The sequence below is a fragment of the Parasteatoda tepidariorum genome, chromosome 10, assembly GCF_982258835.1.
Source record: "Parasteatoda tepidariorum strain Cologne lab strain chromosome 10, Ptep-v5.0, whole genome shotgun sequence".
Classification (NCBI taxonomy): Eukaryota; Metazoa; Arthropoda; class Arachnida; order Araneae; family Theridiidae; genus Parasteatoda; species Parasteatoda tepidariorum.
Genome location: NC_141764.1, coordinates 98,621,854 through 98,633,219, shown reverse-complemented (window position 1 = coordinate 98,633,219; position 11,366 = coordinate 98,621,854). Strand labels below are relative to the sequence as shown.

Genomic DNA, 11,366 nt, shown 5'->3' with positions numbered 1-11,366 from the left:
TTTTCTTCTTTTGTTCTTTTTGTCTTAATAAAAATGGAAACGAGAAAACTTTATCTTTTCATTCAAGAATGAATAATAGAAAGAAAATTGGTAAATAAAATTTTAAACTTGACCCAATTAAATTTCCCTTTATCTGCTCTTTAGGAAACCGTCTAAAATACATTTACAATGTTAAATAAAATTTGTTCCATCATTCAATTTTGCAAGAAATAAAAAAAATTGTACATATAACACTGCAAAAATTTTGTTTTGCAGTGTTCAATAAAATTGATTAGGTTTTATTATCTTAATAAAAATAATGAAAAGCTTCCCAAAATCTCCAGTTTCTTTTCAAAGAAGAAAAAAGAAATCGAACGAACCGGTTCTTTTACCGATGCGAATCGCGCATGTGAAGAGTTGAGTTTTGATTTCAAACCTCTTCGCCAATCAGGTGTCACCTCGTAGGAAGACATGTTTTGGCGCACTTTATGCAAGCGGTTATAAGCAAACTACAACAGCCAAACATTACGGTTTGTTATTGTCTGTTGCAAGCTTCATATTAGTGAATAAAGTTATCCCTTTCATTTACTTCAGCACTATTTTCAACCTATTTCGAGTAAGTTTGTTTTAAATGTACTATTAATTCTGATAAATAATTTAAAATAAAAGGTTTCGGTAACCATTTACTCCTTTGTTAAGTTGTGTAACAAAAGAAATACCGCATTAACACTAATCTTATCACTAAGTTTCAATTCAGTGTTTTATCACTTTAATATCGAATTATTTCAGATGATAAAAGTATTTTATGAAATCTTATTCAGAGATTAATGTTTGATAAAACCTATTATGTTTGCATGTTGATATATGTTTGACTTGTTTATTTTTTCATTGATAATAAAAGTGTTAGTTTGTCGAACACTAAAAAACTTTTATTTTTTTTTGTTGTAGGTTAGCTCCCAATTTGAAATATGAGTGACGTAAAATGTAAGACTTCTTATTATACATTTTTGTTTTGGGGGGTGTTTCTGTGTAGTAGGATAAATTACTAATCTTATATTTTCTTCTGTTATATTTAATATTTGTGCTTAATAGATAATTCTAATACCTTTGCGTTATTTGATTTGTTTAAAATTTAGAAAGCCTCTTATTTATTTTTATTTTAAATGAAATCTTTTATAGAAAATTAAAGTATTAAATTTGTTTTTAATTCATCTGTTGCTTATTTTGTAATGCATTTTCAATAAACATCAGTTCCGTATTGACTATTTTTAGATGCATAAACGTAAATCTTAATATTGCTATTCAAAAAATTTCTTGCACTAGTAAACAAAAAATTTTAAAAAGCATTAAAGAACTTTAGCTGTATAGCATTTGTTATTCTGGAAAAATTTCAATGTTTTCTTCAGTTAATTAGTAAATATCTATGCCTATAGCTAGATTTGATCTGAAAAACTTGCTATGATTTTGAAAAAATGGTGTTGAATGTAGACTGTATTCTTGTCAGAAAAAAAACTGAAAATAAATTTTTGGTTTTAACTTATTACCTCTGATTTGAATTACGCTATATATTAACTATACCTATGTTTTTTCTTATATCACGAAAGTGTATATGAGTTTCTATTCAGTTTTATCTAGAATTTAATTTGACAATAGGGTTTAATTTGTAAAATAGGGTACAATGTAGTTGGCGTCGCAGATCATGATACGGAAATATATATATATATATATTGATAAACTTTTGATATTTCTTTGAAAATAATATGTTGGTACCTACCAGTAATGTTATAAATATAATGCGTCAGCCAGCTGGGGTCACAGGAGGAACTTATCAGAGTGATAATTTGCATTTCGGGACTAAAGCATAAACATGTTTTTTTCCCTGAGATATAACTAATTTTTCTTAATTTGTTTATTGATTTTACTTTTTCCTATTAACTTTGTTATGTGTATCTTGATTAATTAAATTCTTTACAAAAGTGTTTTTTACTTTGAAATTATTGACACATGCCCAATGTTTTTTTTTTTGGTCAGATTTAGTTTATTAGGTCATGAAATTTTAATATCTTGAACAGTATTGTTCACCTTTATAGCTTCATATAAAGTGAAAATATTCAGTAAGTATTTATGAGTGTCAGCTTTTAAAATAATGTAAGAGCTGTCTATATATACTTGCTCTTCCAAATAGCAGTTAAATATTTTTATTCTTGAAAAACTAGTAACGTTTTGTGAAGGGTGGCCCCCTCTGCTTGCTCTATAATCCCAATAAATGCACCCTCTTTGCCCTTTTCTTAAAAATATGCTGCCATACATTCGATTCCTTTTTGAAAAAAAAAAATTAACTCACTGTTCCACAGAAATAAAATTAACTGTGTGTATGGTTTTAATTTTGATTAAGATTACAAATATTTGCTTTCTTAGGATTATCCTCAACTGGCATTTTTATAAATATCTTTTCAGAATTTTCTCTTTTAAATGTACCTTTAAATGTTTATTTTCTCATAATTTTCAGTTTAAATTATAGAAAAAAAATTTCAAGTAATTTATCAATTTATAATTTTTTGTTTGCTTTTTTTTTTGAAAAAAAATAGCATGCCTTTGATTATTTTTATAAACTGCAAACTAAACTGTTGAAAATAATTATGGTTCTCTGCTTAAATTATGTCTAAGGAGGAAAAAGTACTTTTAAATATATATATATATATATTTTTTAAGAATCCAAATAGGAAACTTTTTGCAAAATTTCATATTTGATATCACTAAACAAAGTTTTAAGCATACAATTTTAATATTTAATTTTCCAAAAGTAAAGAAAAAATTGTCTTTTGAATATTCAGGGAGTGTCAGTGCAGCACCTTTCTATATACCTTTGAAATCAAGTGTTACAGCACCATGAAGTTCTAGATGATTGTTTGAGGACTTAAGTTGCCAAGGTGCCAAACTGTATTTAAAAATATTGTATTAATTACAAGCATGTTAAAGAGCTGCTTTTAATAGCTTTCAAATTCTTGAAGCACAAACCTTAAGAATAAAATATAATGTAGGTTGAGGGTTTTAACTAATTTTTTCAAATTATCCTCATATTAAATACTTATAGGATATTACTTAGAGTGTATGTCTAAGATCTGTTTAAACTGTGCCCTTTTTAATATGTAATTAAAACAAGTTCAAACATAGAAGGTACAGAACTTCAAAGCTTATCTTTAAAGGTATATGTAATCTAACTCTTTATCTTTATTGTTTTGTATTACTGATTTGTTTTTGACAAAATCTATTAGATCTTTTGTTTTACAAATATTTGGTCTGGAACAAGCATATAAAATCATGAGTAAGGGTTTGTCTAGAATCTATTCAATTAATTGCATAGCAACACTAATTGTTGGTGTTTACATAATTTAATTGTTTATCAGTGTGGTTGGTTATTGCAATTGTGATTTTAGTGAGACAGGTGAAAGCATTGTTTTACATTGTTTGTCTACATATAATTTTTATACAAATTGAATTATAGATGTTTTTTTTTAAATCTTTTCATTTCTACAAGCAGTTTAATATTTTTTCTGACAGTAATAGTTTTATCTATTTTTTCCAATGATTTCTTTTGTTTACTTGATAAATTTGGGATTTCTTTAAGTCGAGGCTAATAATTGCCATTGACTGTGTGAAAAATTTGAAAGGTTGCTTGCGTGGAACCAAAGTTAAATAGAATTTTTAATCATTCTTGTACTGTTATTTTTGTTATGTAGCTTTTTTATTAAAACAATTAAGTTTTTACATTTTGGCAAATAATAAAAATTTGCAATAAATTTGAATTATATTTCTTTACTAGTGCTGGGTACATTATTTGCATTTTAAAATTAATTTTTAATTAGTTCATTCATTTTAACATGTCAGTCAAGAATACTAATGTCAGTCCCTTAAAGAGGAAAATATTTTATTTCCTTATATTTATGTCTATAATTACCATATTTATTTAACCATTTCATATTTATGAATATTGGTTTCATTTGATTCACTGAAATGTGTTCTACTGAACTTGTACTAAATTGTAGATTGAAGTTTACATATTTTTAAAACTTTAAACTTGGAAGAACTTTGGAAATATATTAAATACTTAAAACTTTAAAATTAAAAATTCTTCAATGAAACTAATTTCAATAAATTAAATGAAACAAAAAATATTCAAACATATTAATTGGTTACTTAATAAATATGGGGACCCTTAACATATCTAAAGTTACTGTTTTCTAAATCAGTGGTTCCCCAAACCACCAATTTTGTGGGAAATATTATTTTTTTGAGGCCCACTAACTACTAAATAATTTAGAATATAATGAAAAATACACCTATTATACGTTATGACGGATATTCATGTTACCAGAGGTTTGTTTTGAAGAAATTTGGGTTCGTTAACGGATCCTTCACAAAATATCTTTTCATAAAAACGGACCCTTCACAAACTGATTTTTCTTTTAATCGAACCCTTCACAAATTTGTTTATCTTCGTTATTGTTTTGTTAATTGAATAAACCCTTCACAGGGCAGAAAATAAGAAAGATGGATGTAAACGAATTAAGTTTAGTCTTCGGCAGACGATTCTTCCATTATTCGTCGGAAATGAATATTCTGCGTTCAGCAGTATAGGCTAAATACCAAGTATTTGTATGTTGCATCTTTAATTTAGAAGCGGCAATTGCTGTTCATTTTTGAAAATTTAATTTTTTTAATTATAATTTTGCAGTACTGAGCACATAGTCTTACAATTTAAAAACTCCTTGAATAAGTTTTTTGCAATAACCGGACCCTATTTGCTCAAATTCATAAAAGCAGGACCCTGGTTGAAAGAAAGAGTAATATTTTCACAATTTCACGAAAACCGGACCTTTCACAAAGTGTCTGAACAGACCCCTAGTTACGCCACATTTCACTTTGACCAGTAAATCGTTCCAAAAATCTGGTATTAGACCCCAAGAATTATATATACTTAGACTAGCGCCCACGGATTAGGAACCATTGATCTAGATCAGCTGTTTTCACGGAACCCTAAACGATCGAACTATTTTTTTTTCCTGTGTAACCCTGACTTAAGAAAACTTTAATTGACCGGTGTAAATATACAAAAGGGGGGGGGGAATTAAGTCAGAAACATTTAATGTGAATAAAAATTTTTCCTTTGTTTCATCTGTCAGTAGTCTGTAAAGGCTACTTTTTTAGCTTTATACGTAAGTCTAGTAGTTTTTGCCGCTTAAGTATAAGTTTATAAAAATAAGCTGAATTTTAACCACTAACTTTTGTAAATTGTGAGAGGCTGTCAGAGAAAAGTAATTCGCTATGTTTGAATCTGGTTATTTTATTTTGGATTTCAAAGTTGGGTGAGAAATACTCGTGCAATGATTTGTAAATGTATATACACGTGTTTCCACGGTACTGGAAAGTCCTTGAATTTTGTTGGAAAAATTAAGGCCCTCAAAAGTGCTTGAATTCCGTGATGGAGTCCTTGAAAAGTTTTAGGTTTTCTCCGAGTAATTTTCAAAATATATCTTTCCTACAAAACGGAAAGTAATTAATTTTCCGAGTAAACTTCGGGGGAAATGACAGAAATTTCGAGGTCAGCTAAGGGGAATCCACTAGTCCGATCTAAATTTAGAAAAAGAATCATATTCTTATGTCCTACCCCTCTCCTACGATTGGATTGTAAAATAAAAGTAGAGTGTGAAAATACCATCAGTGAAAAGAAAATATCGAACAAAACCATTTTTAGTGTTGTAGCATGCACACTAAATGCACTGATTTCGAACATTTTCAGTTTTTGAAACTTCTTTTTATTTACCTAATGTGTGAAAATCAATTTTACTCTGATTTGAAGAGAATAGGAGAAGCTTATCGAAATTCCGATGTTTTTCCTTTTCCAAAACTGAAAATTAACTTCTGATAGATGCAATTAATGTTATCATCTATGAAATTGTGTAGAAATTTTCACTCTGCAACTGTCTAAAAGCTCCAATCCGTAAATTCTTGAATGTGGTTTTCTCTCCTACGTTTTTTCTCCCCATATTGTCGTCCAACTTTGATGTTTAGAAAGTCGAAATCACTAGCAAATTTTTTTATATTTTTAGTGCCTGTTTTATTTTCAGTGTTTCTTCAAATTTTAAATATAATCATTATATTAACTTCGTTATTACGGCGAATTGATATTATTGTTATCCTTAATACTTTGTTCTTTGAATTTTTTAAGAAACTGAACTAATTTTTGAACAACCAATTTTACCACCAATAGGCGAAATTTAGTTTATCTTATTCTTTGAATTATGATTCAAACATCGCAAGTGGTTTACGAATCATGTATCGAAGTGATATGTAAATAACTGATCGGGTTTTCATTAAAAGTAGGATTTTGAATCATACAAAGTGATAACGCATTTAAATGTTCTCTATACCGTGCATCACAATTCTCAGTTGCTTATTGAAAAGTTGATTAAGTTGCTTATCACTAAGTCTCATTTTACATTTCAATAATTACCAAATCACTTTGATTTTTCGGAAAAAATGATTAAGCAAAGCGCATTTGTTTTGCATTGAAGTAATCGAAGAATAATATTAAAGTGGTTTAAGTATCACTCATAGCGATTTATGCCTTGTAACTTTGTACAAACTATTTGCTGTTCATATTGTCTCGATTTACGAAACAAATGTTGTATTTCAATTTGCAAGTAGTACTTGTGATACGCAATTTTCAAGGCTTGCTCCACGTTCCATATAACTTCGATTTACATATAGCGTATCGTGATTCGTATACACGTGATTTAATAATTAAGCGTAGTAAATCGTATAAACAAAATTTAAAAAGTCACGCTTTGCAATTAAAATTTATTTTAAAGTTCGGTAAATCTTAGTTTGTAATATGTAAAATATTGTATTGCATAAAATTTTATTTTGTTCAAAATACATTACTCAAATTTTGAGGTAATAAAATTATATTCTTAATGGATGCATTTTTTAAATTTTATCTATGTAGATTTTCCTTACGAAATTTGATTTAAGAAATTAAACAGTCTTCGTATTTTAATTACCTTGCATAATAAATACATAATAAATTGTATATGCTTTATTGGTCAGCTAAGCATTGTGCTTTAAAAATATAAACATTGTGCTTCAGCGTAATTATAAAATCTGGTTGACATGTATTCAATTTATATTTAAGCGTGGGATAAAAAATATGGAAGCCAGTTTGATTGCACATTAACTTTAAATGTGTTCAAGTCTGCTTTTCTCGCTTTCTTCAAACAATCTGATGTTTTAATGCTTTTTTAATCTCTCCATCAGATTTCATCACGTTTCTTTGTTTCTGGTCTTTAATATTTTAAACTGTGAACATTATTTTCATTTTTGACTCATTGATTCATTTTTCATTTGTATTAAGAAAGTTCATTAATGGAGCATTTTGTATTTGTTCATGTCAACGTAGTTTTACACCAATATTAATGAAGCAACAATCTAAAAAAGAACTAAATATCAAAAGGTTAATGTATTCTTTAAACATACCAGAAAAACACTTTTGCCCATAAGATACCTTTCAGTCGAGTTTGAAAACCAGGGCTGATTGTGCTCCGGAAAAATCTGGATTTCCGGATTTTTCGCTGACAGTGATCTGGAGTTTCGGAGATCGAAGGTTCAGACGTTTCAAAAAATCATTGATCACAGAAATTTCTGGAAATCAAATTTTCAAAGGCAGAACTTAAAAACACAGTTTATTTGTTTGTAAGGGAGAGCCCGAGAGATACTTTATAAGCTTATATTCATAATTAATATTCATTTTTTATCAGTAAATAGTTGTTATAATCATAAACTCAAGAAAGAAAGACATATTTGTAAATTTTAATTACTTCTCCAAGTCACCATAGGTATGTGTAAATGGTATAGATATGCAGGGCTGATTGTGCTCATGAAAAAATCCGGATTTCCGGATTTTTCGCTAACCGTGATCCGGAAGTTTCCGGAGATTGAAGGTTCAGATGTTTAAAAAAATCGGTGATCACAAAAGATTTCGGAAATCAAAATTTCAAAGGTGGAACTTGAAAACGCAGTTTATTTTATTTGTTTTTAAGAGAGCTACTTTATAAGCTTATATTCAAGATTAATATTCATTTTTTATCAGTAAATAGTTATTATAATCATAAACTCAAGAAAGAAAGACATATTTGTAAATTTCAATTGCTTCTCCAGATCATCATAGGTATGTATAAAATTTTAAGTAAACTAGGAAATATTGAAAAAACGAAAAAACCTTGTTTAAATTTTTTTCAAATTTTTCGGTTTAAACTTTTCTATTTATTTATTATTATTTTTTTTAAACTCAAGAAATTTTCCGAAATTTTGGCTTGAGCTCACCATCGCCCCTGGAAAACTAAACTGAGGAATATTATGTATGTTTGATTCCTACAAGGTTTGTCTTAAAAAGAAAATCATCGAAAAAGAGTAAAATTTTTTTAATTTTAGTAAGTATTCTTTTCAAAGATTTTTGATCAGTTTACTATTCCGTTTTTTATAATCTAGTATTTCCGTTTGATACAATGCAGTCTGCATTGGTGCCAATCTATCCTTTCACCATACAGTGTTTTCATCATAGAAAAAAAAAGGGTGAATTTCTCACCCTTTCTCAAAAACAGGGTGAGATTTCAAAAACCTAAAAAAACACACTCTTGAAGAAAAAAAAAATCATTTCTTTAATTATAATACATATTTAGCGTCTTCTATTTCTTAAAGCATTGAATATTTTTGGTGCATCATCATAGAACATTTTGCTTTTACAAGGTATTTGCCCATCTTACATAAGTGCATAAAAAAATTTAACGTCTTACATGAAGAAACCTCACCTTCGGCAAACACGTGGTTGCAGAGAAATTTGTTCTGAAAGGGGTTCCGTGGTTGTGTTCTGTTCGAAAAGGTTCTGACATAGTTAAAGATCCAAGAAGAAAAGTGAAACGGATTTTATTCTAAATGGCGTAATTCGAAACTTTATCCAAAATGCGAGGAATTCGCGAATTTTGAAATTGATTTATAGAATGCGCGAATTTCTCGCGGTAATCATTTTTTAATGCGAGAAAAGAAAAAAATATGCGAGATTCTCGCGTTGTGGTGAAAACAAAGTTTCAATAACTGTTACCATGTTTCTGCGAGAAGGAAAAAATGTTAATTGAAAACATATTTCTAATAATTAACAGTCTCATTTCTGTGAGAAAGAAAAGTTACTAGAAAAATTTTTTTGAAATGTCCCAAAATTTAAGGCCCAAAGCGTTATATTAAAAATAAACGATGAGGGATCTATCTAGCTTTTGAGAACGGAATTCTTTTTTAACCGAATAAATTTAAATGAACGAATATTTTTTTTGTTGCGTGAATTTAATATTTGCTTACTTTCATCTCCCCAAAATAACCTTTTTTTGGTGACTTGATTACTTTCCGCGCTTTTTCAGACAGGGTCGAGCCATCCTAACCCCTTGCTTCAGATGATTTGTGGTTGCCTACAGATTCTATATAACTCAGTTATATCTAGTTTGCCAACAACCTCTTTTGCACTGGGCCCAAAAGGGATTTTTTATAAAAAAAATATTCAGAGAGCTCTGAATATGATGACCCTAGTTCAGGGGTGGCGAACCTTTATACACCAACGAGCCATTTTTTCTAAAAAAATGTTTAATGAGGTCATAGACGTGCCGTCAAATAATTTTGACCTCGTGATTATTGGGAAAATAATAATACTAAATACTATCAACTCAAAAAACTCTTTATTTACACTGAAAAAAAAAAACATTTTGCCATGTCTTAAAACAGCTTAAAGTAACATCAGTGTGACTTCTGTTGCTGCAGATTCGATGACAAATAACTTATATGCAGATTCGATGACAAATAACTTATATTAGGTTGTAAGATGTTAGTTTAAGCAGGACTATTAATTTGTTTTGCTAGTTATTTATTGTTAGCTTTCTTTTTACGGTTATTAATTGTTTTTTAGCATTAATTGATAATTTTTTTATTAATAATTGTTTATTTATTTTTTTTGTGAATTTTAATTTAATTTTTATACATGCTTCATAGTATAATAACATTTGTGTAATAACAATTCATAGTGTAATAACCGGTGGTGTGCCCAAAATATTGTGTCTCGTGCCATAAATGGCACGCGTGCCATTGGTTCGCCATCCCTGGCCCTAGTTGCTTTCTCAGTCCGAAGAAACACTTGTTATGTTGTAGTCAATTTCCGCTCCAAGTCGTAACAGTGAGCGTAGAGGATTCTCAATTTAACTAGATTTTACTTTTAAATTATTTCTTGTACATTGCTTCTAAAATTATTTTTTTTAATCGAATTTTTCTTGGTGATTTTTAGTCCTGTTTACTTCTTTCACATTTTTAAAAAAAAAAATTTCTTACAAAAGCAGGATCCCATTCCATGTGATTTTTTTTGAGATATTGTTATCAGAAAATTTCCTTGTTTTTTTTTTTTTTTTCTTTTTTTAACTGCTAGTGTATAATTAGAGCATGGGTTGGACCAATACATATTTTTTTGTAAATTGGAGATTTTAATTTTTTTTTTACACTTACCAATCAAAGCTGTGATAGACGCATTATTAATCTATACTAAATATTTTTCGAAACTCTATTATAAAATACTAAATATTTCTAACTGAAACGGTTAAAATTAATATGTAATAATTGGTAACTAAATGTTGAATAAATAATGTCTTTTTTTTTTGGTTCGAACTTAACTTTACATCCTCATAAATGTTTAGAAAATAGACCTAATTAGCCCGGCTTGAAAATTGGCATGAATATCAAATCAATCAATGGTCAAAATTTCAGTTTTTCTATTTTTGGTTCCTCATAGGTAGAGCTAGCAGAATTAATAGACGAAAAATACCAAGTTTCAGTTTTTTTTTTTTTTTTTTTTTGAACAGTTTTTTTGAGCTATACATTTTTGAAATTTACTTAAAATAATTTCTTTTTACATTTTTATAATTTTTAAACTCCGACTTAAGAACTATTTGACTCAGAGTTACGTTTTGTACCACTTCATTCAATTTTTAATAGCATTTCATAAAATATGTAGTATGGTTGCAGGGGTCTGTCCAGACATTTTGTGAAAGGTCCGTTTTTCGTGAAATTGTGAAAAAATTACTCACATTCTTTCAACCAGGGTCCGCTTTTATGAATTTGTGCAAATAGGGTCCGTTATTGCAAAAAAAAAACTTTTTCAAGGAGTTTTTAAATTGTAAAGACATACAAGATTATGCTCAACACTGTAAAATTATAATTAAAAAAATTAAATTTTAAAAAATAAACAACAATTGCTGCATCCAAATTAGAGATGCAGCATACAAATATTTGGTATTTAGCCT

At 28.4% G+C, this 11,366-nt stretch overlaps 1 protein-coding gene across 2 annotated transcripts in view; it reads left to right on the top strand.

Annotated features, from left to right (window-relative positions):
- The first annotated feature begins 405 nt into the window (after positions 1-405).
- LOC107441107 (uncharacterized) overlaps positions 406-11,366 on the top strand; it is a 41,668-nt gene continuing 30,707 nt past the window's right edge. The window contains exons 1-2 of one of the 2 annotated variants that reach the window (XM_043047507.3): positions 406-595; positions 928-963. In XM_043047507.3, coding sequence (XP_042903441.2) covers positions 948-963 — 16 coding nt within the window. In that variant the 5' untranslated portion in view covers positions 406-595; positions 928-947. Of the gene's footprint in view, positions 596-927; positions 964-3,238; positions 3,305-11,366 lie in introns of those variants that run through there. The other variant, XM_087153460.1, reaches the window with a different exon arrangement.